The following is a 24000-nucleotide window of genomic DNA, read 5'->3' as shown; positions in this document are numbered from 1 at the left end:
TTTGTAAAATTAATAGTTAATTAAGACATAAGAACTAAATTGTAAAAATTTATCGATCAAAAGACGAATGAGTAATTTAATCATTTTAAATAGTCAAACGGTGGTGGAGGATAAGGAATTCCACTTATTTTTGGTACAGTGGTGGACGACAAGGAATTCGACTTATTTTTGGTTAAGCATGCTTAAAGTTTAAGTGATTATGTTTTAATTAATTAGTTATGCTTAAGGTTAAAACAAGTATATAAAGGATTGGTAGTGCTTTTTTGTCATCTTTTATCTTTCTTCCTTCACCGAAATTAACCTAAAGGAAATCAAGAAGCCATTGTTGAAGCTTTATGGCATTCGACCCTTTAATTAATAGGTAATTTTAAGTCTTTTTCTTGTAATTTTTATGTTTTTGAGGTCATAGAAACTTGATTTAGCTAGCTCATGTACCAATTTGTAAAACTGTTAAAGTTTTTGAAAGTTTCCATTGATAAGCTCTTGAAGAAATAGGTGTTAAACGGATAGATTTTAAACTTATATGTGAAAAAGGATTAATTTGTAATGTTTAATTACTAGTTTTTGAACATAAAGACTAAAATTTATAAATTTTGAAATTGACGTGAAATTTCTGTAATACTAGATAATAAAGGGTCAGATAAGGATGTGATTAAGATCGTTTTTAAAACCCACGCTCAAAACTGTAAGTTATGACAATTTCGCTTTTAGGGACTAAATTAAATAAAATAAAAATCTTAGGGTATTCAAAATATGAAATTGGACTCATTCATGCATTTAATAAGATGTTATAATATGTTGGAATTTATAAATTGAACTGAATGTTTTTATAAATTCAAAATTGAACCAAATCGAAGATAATCGAGGAAAAGGGTAAAATTGTTGATTAGTCCTTAAAGGCTTGTTCGTTTGTTGTTTTGCCAAGTAAGTTCATATGGAACTTGATGTTTTATTTCATGTTATAATTAAATTGTAATTATTTTTCTTATTAGTTTATATAAATGTGAACTTGGTGATTTTGGCATCAATTGGACTCAATTGCAAAGTATGAAAAATATGGTATTTATGTATAGGTAGAAGGTACCAAAATGGAAATGGAATGTTTATAAGATTGATATGACATGTATATATTGTTATAGGAATTAAAATGATATGATTATAGTAATAATGCTCGTGCGAATTTAGTAAAAGATTAGGATACGTATGGCATGTCATTAGGGACAAATATGGAAATAATCAGGAATTTACATGGTTATATGAGATCTAACATTTGTTGCAGATTCTCGGATTATATGTATCATTGGTTTAGCCTGGACTGATAACCTCGATACGATGTTAGCTTGTGTGAGCAAATTCATAAATGTTAGCTTGTGTGAGCAATGTCAACTTGTATAAGCAACCTTGATCACCTTCAGCTTGTGTGAGAACTATAGCCTCGTGTATCTGCGTTCGATTTACTAAAGTTCTTTCGGGCGAAAATGTAACCTAATGGAAATGGAATTATTGAAATGGATTGAATTACATATGCTTTCAAATTGAATATGAATTGGTTTGTACATGTTACTAAATTGAATTGTTGTATATGATTTGTGTTATAAGTTCTTGATATGCAAATGGGCTAACCTATTGGTTGTATATGATGTTATGTGTTAGCTATTTCAAGATATGCTAAAGAATTCCATTTGATTGTTATTGTGTTAAATGCTTAGCTTATTAAATTGTTAAGGTAAGTTGAGTAAGTTTCATATGGGCTTACTAAGCATTCAGTATTATTACTCCATCTCCTCCATTTTTCCTTGTAGATTGCCAACTTGCAAAACTTGTCTATCTAATCGTCGAGAAGCTCACACTATCCCATTACTGATTCGGTAGCTTTTCAATCATTTTAAAATTCGGTTTTGTTGCATGTACATAGGTGTTTGTATATGTTAATGTTAAATGATAAATTCTAGCTTGCAATCTTTATAATGCTTGATTTTGGTAAGGATAAAGCCTACATGAAATGGTATGTTTTTGGTAATGTGATTAAGTTATGTATGGCACTGAAATTAGCATGGTTGAACATAAATTGCAAAGATGAGAAGTTGATTCTTGAATGATTAGTTGGTTAAATGAATGTTTATAGTTGAACAATTTAAAATGGTATGATTTGTGCTAAAATGAAGCTATAATGAATTGTTTGATTAGAAATGATTTAATGGTTTGTTGTGACATGTTTTTGGTATGGTTGATTCAAGTAAAAATGGTGAATTGTTGAGTTGAATGTGTAGGGTTGAGAAAAGCTTCGAAATAGGTACCAAATGGTATTTTACCTAAAATAAGGACTTAATGGACTATTTTCAGTATCGCGATATCACACCTTGGATATCACGATATTAGCCTTGAATTATTTTATAAACTTTACAATTTGGTCCTCAAGTTGGGAGGTTTGGCTACTGCCTTTGAGATCAAGATACTAAGCCCTGAAAGATGTCATCATAAGCCACTAATTCATGTTACAAAATGGTTTAGTTACCATTTTGAACCTTTAGTTAATTGCAATTTAAGTCCCTAAGTATTTGGCCAATTAAAACCTATAGCGACAATATGTTTACAATTTAGTCCTTGCACCAAAATTAACTATTAATTCAACAAAATTACTGGATCAAGCTTTAATATTCTATTATACCAGTTTCGTAAATATTTACGAATCTGGTTTACGAAAATAGGGCTTCGAAATCACCTTTTCTTGCACCACTAAAGTTCAGACTGTTATAGTATAGCTAGGGTTTTGAGAAAAAAAATTAAGATGAAAGAAATGAAATGAAAGGTTGAAGTGAAAGAAAAAAAAATTGAAGGATCTATTAAGGAGGCAACCCAAAGTCTAATTTTATAATTTTTAGTGTAACTAATGATAGAATTAAGAACTTGGTGTGATGGTTAGTGTATTAGTCTTTAAGTAAGAGTGCAAGGTTTTAAACCATTTTGGGCATTTTAAAACTTTTTAATATTATATCTATTATAATAACTAATATATATTTTAAAATTTTGAAAATTAGTGAGGTGGTTAAAGAATTAGATTATTAATAAAAAAAGTCAAGGTTCAATTTTTTTAAAAGCATTATTATTATTATTATTATTATTATTATTATTATTATTATTATTCTGAATTATAATAAATGTTTTTAGAATTAGTCCAATAAACGAATCAATCAAATCGTCGATTTGCTTGTCCAACCAATTCGATTGAAAAAATCATAAAAAAAACTCATAAAAATATTAAAAACAAAAAACCTAGACTGATATCATTCTCCAGATCGGTACCCCAATTGATTCTTGTTTCAACTAACTGATCTTGTTCAAACATCATTGACTAGAACTATATATTATAATATTTTTATACCATATAAAACTCTAGTTTTACAACCACATGCTTATTATAAAAAAGTATATATAATTATAAATCAATAGTCCAAAAACAAGTAGGAAAACAATAAATTTAATATCGATTTAAATAAATAAAATTTTGTGAGTCTTCAAAAATATCACAAAAAATGCAAAATGTCAATATATACCAAAAAAAAATCACATAAAAACTATTTATATAGTTGTGGTTTTACTTGTCATGATATAAAAATGAACATCATAAAAAATTTTACATTTGTGAGATTTTAAGGCGTGACGAAATATGCTCAACTGTCACGTTTTAAAAATGTCACTGACAATTACCCAAAACGTCACTAAAAGTGTCATTTATCGTGACAATTTTTTTATTTCATCTTTTCGCACAAAAAAAAGTCATTGAAAATATCTACCTTTACGTTTAAAATCACGAAAAAAATTTCGTGAAATGTCAAATTTATTGCAATGTGTGTAAATCAAGTGAGTACTTAGTTCAAGTTTAAATGATAGATTTAAAGGGATTCACGTTCATTTCAAAAGAAGCTATATAGGAGAAGAAAAGATGAGATAAAGGGGGTATTTTGGTGTGTTACGTCGCCGGAGACAAAACAATAAACGACGAGGATGATGGAGAAAGGAGTGGCGGCTAGAGGTTTTAATTACATTATTCTGCTGTTGAGAAAATTGGTGCGGGAAAGGGATGAAATTTAAGACGTTTTGTTGAGAAAGGTTAAGATGTTAGTTAAAAAGGAGTTAAGATTGCATGCATTTATATTTGATTACATGAAGTAAAAATTATAGTGCTGTTTAGTACATTTGTCTCATAAGATTTCAGTATTTAGTATATTAGAAAAGTATTAATTAAGCACTTTACTAGAAATATGATACTCAATTTTGAAATTGTCCCATCAAATAATTTTTTTTAATTTTAACATTTTTAATGATGTTTATTATTAACAAAAGTTAGGTTATTGTTAACATTTTAGTGACATTTATTATTAGCAAACAAGTAATTTAATATATCTATTTTAATATTATTTATTTATTTTAAATAAATAAAATTAAATAATTTTATAATTTTATGGTGAAAAATGTCACACTCCCAAAAAGTTAATAGTTTGGTGCATATCAAATAAGAATCACTCTTCTACCAATTAAATTTCCAAAAATTAAATTATAATTTTATTTATTAATTGATTTATCTTAAGAAATTATTTTGAAGGCAACTCTTTTAATTCTTTCATCCAAATTTTAATTGTTTATTTTAGTTATTTTATTATTTACTAACACTTTATCGAACCAACTTGATGAATTGAAAGATTAAAACAATTGCAAGTCTCTTTATAACCATCATTTAGCTCATTCGAGTTCGACTAGAAATTTGGAAATCAAATATCTATTTTAAGTTCAAATTCAGTTAAGCTGTACATATTCAAGATCGAGCTTGATTTAATAAACAAGTTGAGTTAATAAGATATATTAAAGGTAATAAAGTAATTTAATAATATAAAATATTTAACATATATACACTAAAAATGGAAAGCTTGATAAGGCTGGTAAGACATTGGACCGAGTATTACTAAGCTTAAATTTGACTCCACCTATAGCTTAAGCTTAATTTGGTAATTGCAGAGTCAAATTTATCTTTTTTTCAATTAAACTCAAATAGCTTGGAGGTATTAATGACTTGGTTGGAATCTCCCTAACATAGCTACAACTCCATGACGAAAGATTACTCGACAGCAATTTTAGAAAGGAAAAGGTCGACGAAGCGACAGGTAGTTGATGAAGCAGTCGACGACGATAACTCCGTTATTTGTTTCCACCACGACACCATAGACAACTTGCAGTTTTTCCATGGGGACACTATTCTCATCAAGGTACAATGAGTTACTATTATATATATATATATATATATTTATTTAAATTATTAAGTTTCAAAGCTTTTTAATTAATTTTACATCAAGCCTGCTTTGTAGTTTTAGAATATTGCGGTAATAGTTAGATTTTATGGAATAAAGTGATGTTAGTTGAAAAGTTTGAATGTTATCTCTGGTTGATGATGGGATTTGGTTTCTTGTAGGGAAAGAAACAAAAGGATACCATTTTGCATTGCTCATGGTGATGAGGCACGCGATTTATAAAAAATTCGAATGAACAAAATTGTTCGGTCGAATCTGAGAGTTCGACTTGGAGATGTCGTATCTGTACATCTATGCGCTGATATTCCGTACGCAAGCCGTATTCACATCCTTCCCATCGACGATACTGTTGAAGGGTTTCGGGGAATCTATTTCATACGTACTTGAAGCGTAAGTTTTAAATCTGCTCCCTGCACATATGATTGCCGTTCTTGTATTATATATTTGTATCATTAGTTTGTTGTTTGCAGCTTATTTGTCGGATTGTTACCGTCCTGTTTGGAAAGGAGACCTATTCCAGGTTCGAGGAGGGATGAGGAGTGTCGAGTTTAAGGTTATGGAGACCGACCCAGCAGAGTATTGTGTTGTTGCAGCAGGTACCGAATTTTTTTGCGAGGGGGAACCTGTTAGAAGAGAAGATGAGGATAGATTGGATGAAGTTAGTTATGATGATGTAGGTGGCATTAGGAAGCAAATGACTCAGATTCGTGAGTTGGTGGAATTGCCATTAAGGCATCCTCAACTTTTCAAATCAATCGGTGTTAAGCCACCTAAAGGGATTCTGCTTTACTGTCCTCCGGGTTCTGGCAAGACCTTAATAGCCAGAGCAGGGCTAATGAAACCGGAGCTTTCTTCTTCTGCATTAATGGACCAGAAATTATGTCCAAAATAGCTGGAGAGAGTGACAGCAACCTTAGGAAGGCTTTTGAAGAAGCTGAGAAGAATGCTCCATCTATCATGTTTATGGATGAGATTGATTCGATTGCTCCTAAGCGTGAGAAGACCAATGTGAAGTCGAGAGAAGGACCGTTTCGCAGCTTTTGACTCTCATGGGTGGATTGAAATCAAGGGCTCATGTGATTGTTATTGGGGCTACTAATCGTCCAAATAGCATCGATCCTGCTTTGAGAAGATTGGGCAGGTTTGATAAGGAGATAGAGATTGGTGTTCCGGATGAAGTCGGTCGTCTTGAAGTGCTTCGCATCCATACCAAGAACATGAAGCTTTCCGATGAGGTTGATCTAGAACGGATTGCAAAAGACACTCATGCTAATGTCGGTCCGACCTTGCTGCTTTATGCACGGAAGCTGCGCTGCAATGCATCAGAGAGAAGATGGATGTGATTGACTTGTAGGATGATTCCATTGATGCCGACATACTTAACTCAATGGCGGTTACAAACAAGCATTTCCAAACTGCCCATGGACCTAGCAATCCCTCTGCTCTGCGTGAAACAGTGAGTGATTTACTTTCATTTGAAATTAAATTGGGTGCTTGATTTGGTGACTCAGGTCGTTGAAGTGCCTAATGTGAGCTGGGAGGATATTGGAGGCTTTGAGAATGTTAAACGAGAACTTCAAGAGGTGTTTATCATTATTTCATCACTTTGTAGCCTTAACTATTTTTTTTTTTATAAAATTTGCTTTCAAGCTTGTTGCTAACACTTGTATTTGTGTGTTTCTGTTTGTTGTGGCAGACGGTGCAATATCCAGTGGAGCACCCGGAGAAGTTTGAGAAATTCGGTATGTCACCTTCAAAAGGGGTCCTTTTCTACGGTCCTCCCGGATGTGGTATAACTCTCCTCGCAAAGGCTATTGCGAATGAATGCCAAGCAAACTTCATCAATGTCAAAGGCCCTGAACTGCTCACCATGTGGTTCGGTGAGAGCGAAGCCAATGTTCGAGAAATATTCGACAAGGCCAGTCAGTCTGCACCTTGTGTCCTTTTCTTTTATGAGCTCGATTCAATTGCTATACAGTTATTTTATTTGCTCCATCAATGACTTCAATCTTATATGCATATGTTTTGGGGGTATTTTAACTCATCTGATGACATTATGTAATCGGTGCAGAGAGGAAGCAGTGTTGGGGGTATTTTAACTCATCTGAAATGGATGGCATGTCAGCCAAAAAGACTGTATTTATCATCCGCGCCACCAACAGACCCGACATTATAGACCCGGCACTTTTGCGGCCTGGAAGGCTTGACCAGTTAATCTATATTCCTCTCCCTGACGAGGAATCACGTCATCAAATCTTCAAGGCTTGTTTGAGAAAATCACCCGTCTCTAAAGATGTTGATTTGAGTGCACTGGCTACTTACACCCAAGGTTTTAGCGGGGCTGATATTACTGAGATTTGCCAACGAGCATGCAAATATGCCATCAGAGAGAACATTGAGAAGGTACACTTTGCTGCCTGTAGTTTCATTATAAATGGTTATAGAAAGCTCGAGCTGTATTTGATATGCATGTTTTAAGATGCTCGGGGGATGTCAATAACTTCGTAACTAAACATTAAATCAAAATGGAACTATTTGCAGGACATAGAGAAGGAAAGGAGAAGAAGAGAGGATCGTGAGGCAATCGATGAGGAAGAGGTTGCAAAAATCAAGGCTGCACATTTCGAGGAGTCCATGAAGTCCGCTCGAAGGAGTGTTAGCGATGCCGATATCCAAAAATACCTGTCATTTGCTCAGGCATTGTTGCAGTCGAGAGGTTTCGGATCCGAATTCAAGTTTTCAACATCCGCAACTGCTGCTGGGGGTGACCAAGACGATTTGTATAACTAGGATTATGTTACCCAGCTTATATTTTCTCTTAGGATTTATTTACTAGTACTAGTTTTTATAGATTTGGGCCATTAAATTGCTAACTACATGACATGGTTTTTGAGGATGGTGTGACCCTATGGGCTTTTGTATCATTGATTTATTAATATGATTATACAAGTTTTTCTTATTTCTTAGCACTTAAATCTTTTTTTTTTCTTTTTAAATCTCATTATGGATTTTCTTATTATATTTGTGCCTTTTTTTATACAATATCTAGAACTATCCATAGTCTCTCCCTGATTCTTAAATAGAAGAATAATACGCTTCAGCGCACTCGAATCCACAACCTCTTGCACTGATAATAATACCGGTACCAATCAAGTTAAGACTCAAATCAGCAATTTAACACCTAATTCTAAGTAAAACCTGGCATACATATTATTACAGGCCAAAGTTCTATTCATTCTACTTGCAATAACATCCTCATCTTATCAATCATGTTCTTAATTTGCTTAACCTCAATGTTGATCATGCTTGGCGTATGATATTTCAACTTATATTTTTTTTATGAGCTTAAAATACCCGCAAGTTTCTTGTATTTTTCATAAATTTGAAATTTATTTTTTTTACTTTTCAGGTTCAACTGTTAAATTTGTTGGTGTGACATTTTGGAATTAAAAAGATCTACTCACTTCATAGCCATGTAATTAAAAAAAGATGTTGTAATGAACTTAAATTTAGCAACAACAAAAAAATAACAATATTAGCAGTTGGACTCGAAATTTGAAATCTAAAAGAGTAGAGAAACTAAATTTCAAATTTTGAAAAGTATATGGACTTATGACATATTTTAACCTTTTATGATATATTTTCTCTAATATGTTTTATGCTTAATCTTTAAATGAATCACTCATATTATGAACAAGCAAAAGATAAAAATTTGATGAGTCTTTATAGTACAATAATGATTCGAATCAAAATTATTCTTGAAAAAGATAAACACTCAATCGATAGATCACGATTTGAGATTAAAAATACTGTGTTACGATTATTATTCAAATTTGGCAACGCCTGCCAATGTAACAACTTAACTGAAAATGTTGAGAAAACTGAAGTCCTAAAATAAAGATTTTCTTAAGGTTGAATTCTGTAATTTTTTAAAAAATATTGTGTAACTACATTAAATTTCGAGTTGAGTCGGAGGAAGCGAAGCATTTTCAAAACTGCTTTTTCCATTTGCAATATTGAAATTCGAGATCTTATTTAAAAATATTAAAATTTGTAACACTTATTCAACTTCATCTGACACACCATCGTGGAAAAGTTGGAAATTGCAAGTAGAAAGTAGTTTTTCTTTCGTTCTTCTCTTCCTGCGAACTTGGGTTCATCAAATACGTAGTCCACACTATAATTCAAAGTTCTCAAGATAATAATCTCACCTGCTATTGCCCATTTCCTTCACTTTTATGTAAACCTATCGGATTGATTTTGATTCAAGTTATTATAAATCTGGGTTGGTTTAAATTTTAAAATTTTTGAGTTAGGATTATTTCAAGTTTGAATATTTTAAGTTTAAATTATTTTGAGTTTGAGATATTCGGTTTTCTTTTTATCGAATCATTTCAATTTCAGATTAAGTTAGATTATTTATTCAATTTATCTTTGGTCTGGATCATTTGAGTTTAAGTATCTTTATTCAAGTTATCCCAATTAAATTTTCAATTATAATTGAAATATCTACTTCTATTATAATACTTATTTATTAGTGTTGCACATTCGACTTTAATAAGAATTAGAGAAACAGTAAAATATCTAAACTTAGATATAAAATAATACATATATGACACTCGAGCTAACTTAAGTGCTTAAATTTTAAGACTTTAAATTTGATCAATATTGCCAAAATTCCATTAAGTCTCAAAATACATATAACTTTGTTCATGAACGGAATGACTCGCCCAACTTAACTCAACCCGAATTTAGGTAAAGATTTATAAATACCAGTTGAAATGATTGTATGATTTGAATTTTATTACATTTGAAGTTAAAAAGAGAGAATTTTATTACATTGCTAGCCGGAGTAGTCAGAAGTTAATAGCTTCGGCTACGACATGGGCAAGATCGTTTGGAAACAATGGCAGCATAGAGCAAATTGTATGCAAGTCAAGGACAGAAAATAGTTGGCAAAGGCTTGAACCGAGATGGGTCAAGATTAATATTGATGGCTCGACGTTGACAAGCAGACAGAGGGTAGCAATAGGAGGAGCATTGAGGGGACTAAGCAGAGGGTGTTTGGTGGGTTTTGAAATGGTAACAAGTATGGCTGATATCTTTCAAATTGAAGTTTGAGCTATCCTTGAAGGCTTGAAGCTAGCATGGTTGAGGGGGAAAGCAACAATGTACTGTTGATTGATATTATTAGGAATGGCTTTGCAACAAACAGTAATACAGTGGAAGTTCAACTGATTCATGAGCGGTGCAATAGAGAATGTCAAGTTGAGCTTCGACATATCTTGAGGGAAAGTAACAATGTTGTTGATTGCTTAGCAAATGCAACAGGAGGTAAAATGAATCAATTGGTTGTAGTCGTTAATCCACCGTCACATGTAAAAACCTTTTAGAGGAAGATATTGACAGTTGAATGCAAATAACGTAGTTTAGACTCTAACTTTATTAACATTTAGTCTAAATCCTCTATTTAAAAATTCAAAAGAGGGTGGTAGATAGAGTGGAAGTACTTGACTTTTTGAAATATTGTAACCATTGGATTGCTTTATTCAAAGATTACTGGGATTGAGAATCTACTGAGTTGCTCACCTACTCTTATAATTTTTTCAATGCCCTTTCCATATGAAGCAAATAATTTTAGTTTCTAAGCAAAATTTAAAGCTTACACGTTACATTCACACGTTAAATTGATTTATTCTTAATTTTTTTATATCTATTTAATAAGAATTTATTTATTTATTTAAAAATTGAATCAAGATAACAGGGTCTCGTTTAATAATCCGTTAAAAAATAAAACAACTTAAAATTAATATTTTCAATTATTTATTTTTTAAACATATTTGGTAATTCGTGGAAAAATTACATTACACAATTTTTTTATAATATTGTGAAAATTAATTTGATATTGTTTAAAAATGGTCACTCAATGTTGTTGGTCATCTAACTATCTTGAGTTTTTGGTGTTTCTATTTTTACCCTAACTAGTAGGTGAATAAAAAAGATAAAATTGAATATGTGGGTGACCATTTTGTAACCTTTCATAGTTAGATGATTAAAAGAGAAATTTACTAATAGTTGGATAGTCATTTTTATAACTTTTCATAGTTGGATGACTAAAAAAGAAAAGACCATAATTGAGTGACCTCTAACATAATTTGGCATTTGCTAATTTTAAATAAAAATATTCCCACACTAATTAGCTGCATGAAACTTGCATTATGGCACTGGTAGAGTACACCCTGCATATACCATCCGATTCATTTTCATATTTATTTCTTAGGGGCAGTCACCATTCTCTATTTAGAATTTTTAAATTCTTTAAATTAATAAAGATAAAATCACATTTTGACCTTTTGATAAAAATTTGATTTAATCTTTTAAATCATATTTATATGCTCTGAGGTATAATTATTGTGCAAAACGGAAGAGTATGTGTACAGCAAAAAAGAAAGTGTACCTTTCATTTAAACAAACTGTTATAGCTTATCATATGTTTTGGTCAACTTCTCCTGCAATTTTGGGAAGATCAATTAATTTCAATACCTAATATAATAATACAATTAAAAATAGTGGTTTTCGTTTCTCAAGTTATCTTTCCTTTTTCATGGGCCTAATTCTGGCTTTAGTCATGCAAAATTTTGAGAATTTAATTTATTTTTATTTTTAAGCAAACTTTAATTTAGCATAATCAAGTCCTTTTATTTTTTCTAATAGGTTTAAATTGATGACACTATTAATTCTTGTTGTTAAAGTGATGAAATAGATTTTTTTTCTATTGTTATTCGGACACATAATTAATGCCACGTGGTAATTTAGTCAACTATGTTCAACCAATAATAAATTTACTTGTAATAAGGGAAGGGTTCATTAGAAAAAGTCTAAGAAGCATTCTCTCCAAAAATGCCCTACAAGCTATAAGGCAAGGGTTTGAGTCCAATTTTGCATGGTTTTTTTGTTCTCAAGCACCCTCATGAGGCACTCTTACTTTGTTAACCTACTGTCTCTTCAAGTTTTGAACTTTTGAGAGAGTGACAAATGATATGTCACAATCTTCTCCTAACAATCCTTCAACAACATATCGAATAACTTTAAAAAAAAAAAGACCTTTAAAAGTATTATAAAAATAAAGCGACTAAAATCATAATTAGACCGTATCCCATCAGTCTAACTATTGCATGAATGATAACGCAAAGGAACCAGATTTTCAACGCAGATATGAATCTATATTCTTCATTAGAAATCAAAGTACAAATTAAGAAAAAAACTTGAAAAAGCCAAATTTCCACACCTAGTAAGTCATCTCATGCTTTGCATAGCTTACAAGCTAATTAACTTGTATGGTATGGATCGAGTTTATTTTCGGTTTAAATTCATATTTAGATTTAAATGGACAAATGCGGTGAATTTAGTTTACTTTTTGTCTTACGTTATAGTATTTAATCTCACTACCACCGTTATTTTTAACACTACCAATCCCACACAGACTATTTATGAATAAATCAGGTTTGAATCCAGGTAGAACCACTCTAACCTCTACATCCTTCTTTAGCAATTAAAGCACAAATAAATGAAAAAAAAAACTGAAAAAGCCAATTTTCATACCTAATAAATCATCTCATGCTATGGATAATTTTACAAGGTGAAAAAACTAATAGGAGAGGAAATTAAGACAGCAGCTCTGAAATAACCTCAGTTTTTAGTAGCTAATTATACTTCGATTTAAACTGATCATATGCATATTAAACATGGACCGGCGTAGAATTCGGCGGAGTCGGTGCCGATAAAACCACATTACCGACCCGTTTTCCACGTTCGGATCTGCTATTTTCAGCAAACTTTACGCTTCCTTCATGCAAACCCTTCGTTTTCTCATCTTCACTCCATTCTTTCATGTAGTAATATTCTTCGGTTGATTTTACAGGGTCTTTTGATGGCGGAAGGAACATGCTTCCCCATTGTGGGAAATGCAAGAACGCTACGGGTATGGTGCAAATGACAGCCGTTGCACCCATCAACGAAAGGCCGGTGGCCGTGGAGAATCTGGAGCTGGAGAAAAACACTAGCTGCGTCAAACCCGAACCAAAGTTCCCGCCGGCGCCGGTGAGGCCCGATATGAGTCCCAAGGACCGCCGCGAGACGAATGGGACGACACCGAAGGTCGCACCGCATGCGGCTTGGGTCCCGAGCGAGAAAAGGATCATTGCTAAGATGGCAATGGGGAGTGAGTCGGCTCGGCCGAGCCAGATACAGAAGGCAGCTCCTAGGGTTTGGAAGAACCAGAGGGTCCATAGCCTGCCTCTCATACCGAACAATCTTGCGGCTTTATCGGAGGCGTAGCCACCGAAGGGACGAGCAAAGAAGTTGGCCATGCCGAAGCTTGCTGCTATAGTCCCGGCCGTGTGGATTTTAAGGTTAAATCTGTCGTAAAAATATCCTGAGATGACATTATTAATAGTCAATTCAATGCCCATTGAGAAGCCATAAAGGAGGAAAAAGATCCATGTTCTATAGTTGGTGACGGCATGTCGAAAAACCTAAAAAGAAAAAACGAAAAACAGGTCAGCACCATATGTAAGAATAACGAGTACGGGTTTAAATTTTGTTGGATCAAGGACTTTACCTTGGAGAACTTGTCTTTGGAAACTTCACCACTCTTTTGAAGGGCAGCAAGGTTACCATCAGGCAAGTCTTGGCCAAGGGTTAGAACCAAGATGCCCATAATGACATGGAACCAGCCAGGAATGAAAAAGGCAATCCTCCAGGCAGTGAAAGGGGTTGCACCAGCTAGCTGGATTAATTGAAAAGCTAAGGGCATCAACAGTTGAGTCACACCACCGCCCATGTCACCCCATCCACCAGCACACCCATTCACAAGCCCTATGATCTTCCCATTGAACATTATGGTGGTCCAGTACTGACACGACACGAACGTGGCGAGGGCGAAACCGATCATGAATCGGACCGCCAAGTACCCCTGCGCATCGGCAACGAAGGACATGCAGAAAACGGTGGGGGCCGATAACAATAGGAGAAAGGCAGTACCGTATCTTGCACCAATTAGGTCACAAACAGCACCCATAACCAGCCTAGAAAGTATGCTCCCAGAAACTGAAGCAACCCCAGCATTCCCAATATCTGCTTGTTTCAAATCCAGGTTATCTCGGATGATGGGAACCAAGGGTGCTGCAGCGAAAGTGGAGATGAAACAAGTGAAAAAAGAGATCCAAGCAAGGTGAAACGTTCTCATGTGAGGCTTAGCAAATGAAAAGACTTTGAAAGTTGTGGCTCTATGCTCTGAATCAACGGGCAAAGCAAATTTCGCCATGGTGCTATCAGTTGGGGCACTTGGTGATGCTGCAACTGAGAAGGCAAATGTTTGCTCTCTACCCGTTACTCCATGCATTGAAGTCCCCATGGAACCTTCATTTTCAGCCATTTTTTTTCTTGATTCTCTGTTATGTAAAGAAAACAAGAAAGTTGCTTGGTTTAATGTCTCGGGGGAGGAGAAGATATGGGTATTTATAATTGAGCTAAGGCAAGGAACTTGCACAGGGTATGGTATTGGTTGATTATAAAAATGCACTTGAAAGAAAAAAACAATTAAATAAATTTAAAAAAAAAAACTTTTGAATAAAAGTGACTATATAAATCATATTTTTTTTTTCTATAGAAAATAAATAATGCTTGAAAATTGAAATATTATAAGGTATTAGAGGAGAATTATTGGTCTCCTTCGTACTCGTAACCATGACCAACCATCCAAGTTTTTACCTTGAAGTAATTGGTTGCTCGAGGAGTAAAATTAAAAACTCAAGTTTGGACAAATTTTTTTAAGATTGAATGGACTGAATTTATTTTTAATTTAGATATTAAAATATATTAAAAATATTTAATAATAAGATAATATACAAAATAAAAAATATTAGATAATTTAAAATAAAATTAATTACAATTATTAAACATAAATAAATATGAAAACATTAAATTCTTAAACTTAAAAAATTCGAAATTTGAAACTGAGATTAAAAAGATATTTAAAAATATTTATTTGTAAATCCTTTAATAAATTTTTTTATTCTACATTATTAATAATATAACTGAGGATGAAGGAAACCTATAAACCGTGAATGCATCATACATTAATTCTTAAAAATATTGGTTCTTTCAATTATTTTGTCGTTGATCGACTTTCAAATCAACTTGCGAATGGCTTACTTGAGCATCCATTTTTGCTATGAAAAGTCAAATATCGAGTTTAATTCTGATTCTTTTAGCTATTAAAATCAGATAATTATAGGTGACCTTGCAACATCGCTACGTAAATATTAGCTGGATGATAGGATTATAATAATTTAGAAGTTATAAATTCCAGCGCACATAAATATATAATATTTTTTAATTTAATTAATTTAGGGTTTAAAAGTAATGAAAGTTAAAAGGATTTTTTCGATTTCAATCGAATAATTTAACATAATTTTTTCAAAAATTGAAGACAATGAGAAAATGGTAAAGATAAAAAGAACACAAAATTAGGTACTAAGACTTTTGTATTTAAATGTGATCATGGTAAATCTCATTTATTCAAAAATTACTATTTTATAATACACAAAATACATAATTAAATTACTAAAATTATATAATAAAGTTTACAATTAAGGCTTTTATAAATTATTTTGTATCTTCTATATACATGTACCTTACTACTGCATCAAACAATTGTTGGTAAAACTTTTATAAATATTTAATTATTTTTATTATTAAATTTGAGTTAAAGTCAATCTCGATTCTAATTTTTGAATTTAAGTTTTATCAAGTTTAGGATTAAACCTTTTAATTTTTATCAAATCAAAACTTAAATAAGTTAAAGTTTTTAGAGTCAGACTTAGGATCATTTATTCATATTATGTGGAGGTGTTTTGCTTTCTCTTATTTTTTTCAGCTGATTTTATATTATTAATTTCTTAAGATATTCCTTTTGGGTTTGTGTTATTTAAGTGATTTTATGGGTTAATTACGATGTATTCAAACTACTATTCATATTCTAAATTAGTTTTCAAATTACAAAGTGTTTTAATCATGTGAAGAGTTCTTTTTGTATAAAGAATAAGTGTTATAGATGAGTGAACAGAATGTACCGAGAGAAGGCAGAGAGGAAGATTGAAACAGACCATGTATCACTGAACACAACAAGTGGTGATTTGTAAGGTGGAAGAAAGCTATGTGTGGTTGAAGAAAAGGTTGAGCAATGAAATAAATTGAGAGACGTTAGAGAGAATTTGGAGAATCCAAATGCCAAGAGTGCCAAAAATCCTTTCACTAATTGTGAAAGACTCTTATTTATAGCGTCTAAAGAATGAGAGTAACAAAGTTAACATTAAATAGGAATAAAGAGTGAGATTTCAATTACAAAGGCATTGATATTTTTTTATCATAAAGAGTTTAAGTTATAATGATAATGGGAATGATGAATAGTGAGTAAAAGTTCACTATTTTTCTGAAAGAAAAAGGGAGAATCACTCAATGTTACCGGAAAAAGTTAATAGGAAACTTCTTAACTACCTTTATATCTAATCCACTAAGCTGAGCTCTCTAGAACGTCTCAAGAGTGAAGACAATCCAAGAACCTGGCCATATTCTAGGGCTATTTCTGCCTCTACTTTGGTGAAATGATACCTTATAAAACATCTTCCACAAAACATCTCTTGAAATGCAAGGTGAAGATTGTTTCTGAATAAGGGTTATTCTAATTTATTCCAAATGTGAGTTATTCTGAACACGAGTTGTTCTATGATAATGCTTTTTTGAAGAGCTTGTTTTGAAATAATGGTTCTTCTTTAAAACACATTTTTTTCAAAAAAAATAGAAGTTGTTCCAAACAATAATTGTTTTGAACATGGTTATTCTTGAAACATAATTGTTTTAAACAAGAGCTATTCTAAATCTTAGTCTCAACATAAGCTATTCTCAAATGACAACAACACTAAATGATAGTTGTTCTAAACTGAAGCCTTGGATTGAGCATAGTTATTTCTGGCATAGCTATTCTCAAATAACAGTTGTTCTGAACAAAATCTATTTTTAACAATAGTTGTTATTTTGGAATTGATATTAAGTGAAGCAACGATGCTACTTACTTTAAGCTTGGTAGTATAATTTCCTGAAATAGTAACCAAAATTAAGTATCTACAAGTTATCAAAGTATCAATATTGTATCAATCATGTCTTTCTATCCACCTAGCTAATAGCTTGGCCATGGGCTTTTAACAATCATTAGTTTGCTTTCCAGATCAGTTATTGGACAACAAAGATCCATTACAAGTACCCTTATTTTATGTGAATTTTTGGAATCAAATTCATGATTTATCAAATGCTCTGATGTCGGAAGTGATGGCCACACAATTTGGCAATTTCATTGGTCATTTTCTGGAATATGGTGTTGTTGGGATCTAGTGCCCTTAGCGTAGTAATATCGTCAAATGTACTTGTAATTTTTCGAACAAATTGGCGTAAATAAAATTTTCATTTACATTAAATTAATTTGTATAATTTTCTCAATGATTTTTCCACGCAAAACAAAATGTGAATTAAATATTAGCTTCGATTATCTAACATTTAACTAATATTAAGTTGCATTGTATGGTTGGATAATAATGCAAGAAGACAACTTATATTACTAGATAATTTAAATGATCCTGAGTCTAATCAAAATTGAGCAAATCAATTAAAAAAATATTATATTGTCTATCAAGTCTAGTTCGGGAGATACTTTGTCTTGAGTATCAAAGTAGATGACTTACATAGAGACATAGATGTGAACTGACAGTATATCAGACATAATCTAAGTAAAATAAATCCTAAATCCGTTTATAGATTTATTCACTTGTAATGTTCATGGTGTGGCTTACCTCAATCCTGAGTAAGTGACAGACTATGTGTGTGTGACTCGCATACTTTAATGTATTAAAATCTTGAGTTTAATTGATAATAGAGCTGAAAGCCGGTACATTGGGTATAATACTTACGAATGACATAGCTTCACCTATAATAGTGGAACTATTAGGATCTAGCACCCTAAGTTTAATTAGTTTATTTTTCATTTGTACTTGTGATTTTTCGAACAAATTGGTTTAAATAAAATTTCATTATTCACATTAATATCGTTTGTATTTATCTTCAACAGTTTTTGCATGCAAAATAAAATGTAAACAAATATTGACTTACTGAATACCTAATGTTTAAGTAATACTAAGTTACCCATCAACTAGCTACAAGAGGGTTTCAATTTAATGAGAACAAGTTTTGGATTGAAGAGCTACTTGATTTCGTCGAGATAGTGGCAGCTGTTGGAAAAAAAATAGATTTTTGGAAGCTTTGAGGCATATTCTCGATTAGTAAAGGTGGAGATTTGAATCATAAAATTATGGTTTTATATTCCACCCTATGAGACCTTTACAATGGTACATCATATGCTCAAAATGGTTGAGTGATGAATGAGAAATTGATGCTCAAAGTAAGCCACTTATGAATTATGCTGAGGAAAATGGAAAGCTTAGTCCCACATTGGTTAGATATCAATTGTGGAATATGTTTATATATATAAACCAACTTGGTGGTTATGGAATAACTAAACTAATGCGCTTCTTTGCGTGCAAAGGGGGTGCAAATCCAAACCTGTCACTATCAAGAGTTTCAATTATTTCTATAGGAGCTGCCGCCAACACGTTTACCTCCTCCATATCAGTAGCAACCATCTTGGCAATCCGATCTGCAACACCTCGTTCTTGTAAAAGTGTCAGGTCATCCAAGATACCCTATAACTCAGCGCCAAAGATTGAACATTTCCCCAATGAATGATTAAAATCCATAATCCATTCCCCTAGATGATTTCTCACCACTCTCTCTCCGAACGCAAAACCTAGATTCAAATTAACTATCCTATTAATATGCAAGTGAACCTAATTATCTGATAAAGAATTTCTCCAAATTGTGGTGATACTTTTATTATTATTTGATATTTAATAATATTTACGCAATTGTGAATATTTTTTTCTCACGATGTTTTGAAATGTTATGTCTATCAACTAATGATTATAGATTAAATATAGATTATTAACATTGATAAGGGACTAAGTGAGAAAGTGAAAATTATTTGAACCTCATGTGATGGCTTTGATGGTTAAGGGTGTTCACCACCCCATGTGTGGCCTAAGTTTGAGTCGCACTAGTCGTGTTTGTTGTTCGGGCTTTGCCCTGTTATTATAATTCACCGAAAAAAAGTAAAAATTATTTAATAGATGATGAGATACTATTATAATATCTATATTTTAAATTTATATTTACTTTTCATTTTTTTGAAATTTCCTTAAATTATTATTAGTTATAAGAAACCGATCTAATTTTCGGTTCGATTTTTCAATCATAGTGCATATTAAACTAAAAATAGTATTAATATTTAATGCATTGATAATATATTTAATTTATTTACATCAATTTTGAAAAATCAAAACAATTAAGATCGAAGAGTAGAAAGTATGGATCTTCAACATGTCTATCTTTTAAACATTGTACAAACAAAAAATTTAATATTGTACAATTAGTTTAATTATGATTTTAAATTTTATATTTTTTATATAAAGCTTACTTTTATCTAAAATCTTTTTGTCTTTAAATTAGAGGAAAGTAAGGGTTTAAGCGTGATCGAATCTATGTTCTCTTAATTATTGTAATAATCGAGATAACAAAATTGAAATTATTTTATTTTATAATATTTTATATATTTAATTATTTTAATAAAGACTACCGACCTTGTTTATTATGTTACCCATTATTAGAATAAAATATTATTATTTTATACGATAGGATTATATATATATTTTAAATTTATCCCATTATTTTGTCAAAATAAGAGAATAAAATTTTATTACTCTAACTATATATATATATATATATATATATATATATATTAGTTTTGGTTACTAATATCAAACTACCATTTTCATTTTATAGGGTTACTATGTTTATTAATTGTAAGTTTTTTTTTACCATTCATAGTTAATTAGTTATGTAATTTTATTTTCACAAACTAGTAAAACTTGCTTAATATTTTGTTAATACTTTTTTTAATTTATAAATAATTTTTTTTTGTTTTTTTCTTGTGTTTATTTTAATTTCTTCATACACGGCCATAATTTTCACAAACACAATAAAATTAAATAGCCGTGAGATGTGGTGTGGTACAGTGATAGTTGTTTACTTCATCCCTTAACTATGAGATTAGGGGTTCGGTCTCTAGTCTACCCATGAGAATAAAGCATATTTCAAGTGCCAGTTGTTTACCTCTTTGGACAGCACCCACAACGAGAGTATTAATAACTGCTATCAACACATTTATAACCGGAGTGAAAATATTATGTAACAAAGTTCTAAAAAATGATTTTAAAACTTAAATGTGACTTTGATTGAAATCATAAAATCGAAAGAAAATTTTGAGGTCTTAAGTTTAAATTCTATAACGTGTATGTATTTTTAAATTGTATGTAAAAGGATAAAAATATCCTCAAATTTATTTGTTGTTTTATAAAAATATTAGGCTTTTGAAAATATTTATCTTTCAATTTTGGTCTCAAAATTATTTTTTTTTATAATCTATTATAGGTTATGATCATATCTATTCTTTTTGACACAATACCTAGAACTACTCATGCATAGGAGGATAATGCGTTTTAGCACACGCGAACCCACATCTTCCTGCATTAACAACAATATCCATGCCAATCGAATTAAAACTCAATTCATCAACCTAATTTTTCTAAAAAAACGAAACATGAACTCGATTCGAAATCTTTTGAGGTTGTCATCGTTGTCTATTTTTCTTGCACAAAAAATGTGCATATATATTATACCAAAAAGAAAATGATAGTACACGTCATTATATAGTCATAAAAAAACAAGTCAATGGTCAGATAAAAACAAAACAATAAGTTAAAAGAAAAATTGCGAGATAAATGTGAAGTAATAAAATAAAATGTGATGAAAATGAAGAAACTAAGCAGACATGTGAGATAATTGAAAAGTCAAACAATAAAGCATTTTCTAATAATATTGCAACAAAAATATTAATGTAAAAACAACTGTGAGGTTAGACTTTTGAAAAACTTGGATTATTCCCAACTACCATGGACTCTCTTACACTGCTTTTCTTTCTATTAATTTTTAAAATGGTGGGTAATAATTAAAGAGATATGTACGGCTTTGAATACATCTGCAAGTGTTGAATGTGTACTTTCATGTGTACCCTTTGATTTCATCATCAACTTCGGGGAGGCTTCATCGTGTTTCTTCCAAACATCTTTGATCATGCAATCATTTTTGTACAGACTCCAATTTACATCAGCAGTTGGTGTCATGATGTGCCACCCTTCCTCCATTTTGGCATAATTCTATTACAAGGGTCTAAACGCAATTTTACTAATATATTAACATAAAATTTATCAAAATTTAAATGTTTTAGAGAGGTTACACTACCTTTGTATATGTATGTAAGGGCATAATTAGCAGACGCGAATTTAGGGGACTAGCAGTGGCCGGCCCTCCTAAAATAAAATTTTTTTATTTTGATCTTTTAAAATTTTAAATTAATAAAGATAAAATTATACTTTAACCCCTTAAAAATGATAAAATTTTAATTTAATTTCGCCCCTAAAGAAAATTTCTAGCTTCATCCCTGAAAATCAGGACAGAATCCTTGGTTGAATGGTATAATTTCACTTTGGTGAGTCTATGATATAAATAGTTTAATTTAATCATTTGTCTATTTTTAGATGAAAACATTACAATTTTGGTCCTTCCAAAAGTTAAAATTTTGATTTAAATTATTTTTAATACAAAATGTTTAACTTTCACCTCTCAAATTTTTTGTTTTATCTTCCTTCCTTCATATAATTGGTAGTTTCACATTTAATTTCCTTTTTGTGAAAAAAACCTAACTGATCTAACTTCCTAATACAATCATTCATCAATCCTACTATTCCTATAATTTCCTATAATCCCAACTTTGTGCTAAGCTATATTGTGCTACCCAGCATAAAGAGATTTTAATGGTTTCTAAAAAGTTCAAGAAAGTCCCTGAAAAATAAAGAGATTTCTATTCTTCCATATTCGCCATACTAACACCCTAAAGAAGGTTGGCCATGGAACCCCGTTCCTTAATCTCCATCCTAAATTTCTCAAATTTGTCCTAATTCTTGAGAAAATACATCTTAATATGGTAATATGACGTATGCATTTTAATATTTTTTATAGTACGTAAAAGTTGACATCGTGATTGAAAATATACATCTCGAGAAGTAAAAGACTAAGAAATGATGAAACTATAATAAAAGGACTAGATTAGTCAAAAACACATAATGCAGGGACTATCTATAAGATTTAATCATCTCACCAACTCAAGCAAATTTCCTAGATCTTTCCTTGCTGTAAATATATATAATATAACTTCTAGTACACGCATTTTACGCGGAAAGATTAAGGTAAAACCATTTTTAACAATAGGAAAATCGGCCGATTTAAGTTGAATTAATATAATAATATGATCCTAATCCTAACTTCAGAAATAAATAATATGATTGTTAAATTTGAATAATCCAATCTTAAACAATTAATTAAAATATTTAAATTTAAAATTAAATCAAACTCAAAATAATATAAAACCATGGTGGTTACTGCTTACAGTTATGGCGCATCTCACGGTGATGGTGGCGGCCGTACTACCAGCTGACTTAGCCCTGGATAACGCCTAGCATCGCGGACACCCGCCGTGGTCTAATAAGTTGTCTATTTTAAAACCTTTTTATCAATTAATATATAAAATAATATGAAAATGATAACAAATTATCATTATATGGACCGTACATTTATTTATGTAACAAACCGTACTAATCACGACTTTTATGTATTTTTAATATTTTCCTTTTCTAATAATGGCGGTCCATTGTCTTCCTTATAAAGCAAAAGCAAGCAAGCCTACGTGCCAATGACTTTGACAATTGAAAACTTTTAATATTGGCCAAATTTTACATACAGTCCCTATACTATACGTTTTTTTTATGGATTTAATCATTTATTACAATTTGGCCCTTTCTAATTCCTTCACTTATTGAAATAAAACTAACTCTTTTCTACCCTTATATTATAAGTTATAACCGGACGTCTCTTCAAATTAAGGTAAAGTGTCAGCTACTTTGAGCACATTAGTTCTCTGTTTTATCAAGATTACTCTTAGCTTCCATGCATATTCATCACCCTTTGATAGGACTTAATTTTCTTGACTTGAAAAATTTTGGGATTATTTAATTATATATACTTGAATTCTTGCAGTCCCTTTGATAGGACAATTCATCACCCTTGAGGCCTAACGACAAAACTTTATTAGTATTTCGTTAAAAGAATTCCGCCTCACGCGTTCGTCTAAATATCATATTTAGTGGACTCATATAATCTAAAGAAGACATATTGAGAAGAAATTTTAATGACATCTGTTGACACCATTTTTTGGATGAAAACGGGGTCGACTTGTGTTTTGAAAGAAATGAGAGTCGCCACCAATCCTTTTTAATGAGGTGTGATTGGATCACCTCGAAAAGTGGTTGTTTTAAATAAATAGTTTAATTTTATTAAAACAACAAGTTTGGTCCACGAA

The 24000-nt window shown here is 31.4% G+C and overlaps 1 protein-coding gene, 1 long non-coding RNA gene and 1 pseudogene across 2 annotated transcripts; 2 read left to right on the top strand and 1 right to left on the bottom strand.

Annotated features, from left to right (window-relative positions):
* Positions 1-227: 227 nt before the first annotated feature.
* Positions 228-1540, top strand: LOC128034846 (uncharacterized). Its single transcript, XR_008190889.1, has 2 exons — positions 228-361; positions 1280-1540. It is a non-coding gene; the product is annotated as an uncharacterized LOC128034846 (long non-coding RNA).
* A 3562-nt stretch (positions 1541-5102) lies between these two features.
* On the top strand, positions 5103-8242 carry LOC105789714 (cell division cycle protein 48 homolog; annotated as a pseudogene).
* A 4579-nt stretch (positions 8243-12821) lies between these two features.
* LOC105788975 (high affinity nitrate transporter 2.3) lies at positions 12822-14780 on the bottom strand. The gene is made up of 2 exons (XM_012616129.2): positions 13924-14780; positions 12822-13837 (listed from the first exon to the last, which is right to left on the bottom strand). Exons 1-2 carry the CDS (start codon positions 14737-14739, stop codon positions 13043-13045), a joined length of 1611 nt encoding a protein of 536 aa, XP_012471583.1. The 5' UTR covers positions 14740-14780; the 3' UTR covers positions 12822-13042.
* Between the last annotated feature and the right edge of the window lie 9220 nt (positions 14781-24000).

The sequence above is a fragment of the Gossypium raimondii genome, chromosome 2, assembly GCF_025698545.1.
Source record: "Gossypium raimondii isolate GPD5lz chromosome 2, ASM2569854v1, whole genome shotgun sequence".
NCBI lineage: Eukaryota > Viridiplantae > Streptophyta > Magnoliopsida > Malvales > Malvaceae > Gossypium > Gossypium raimondii.
This window is presented reverse-complemented; position numbering and strand designations above follow the sequence as displayed.

Excerpts from the sequence above, each read along its gene's own strand:
- LOC105788975 (XM_012616129.2), bottom strand. The coding sequence starts at position 14,739 with ATGGCTGAAAATGAAGGTTCCATGGGGACTTCAATGCATGGAGTAACG. Across the intron at positions 13,838-13,923 it reads CCAAAGACAAGTTCTCCAAG|GTTTTTCGACATGCCGTCAC; the intron begins GTAAAGTCCTTG and ends TTTTCTTTTTAG.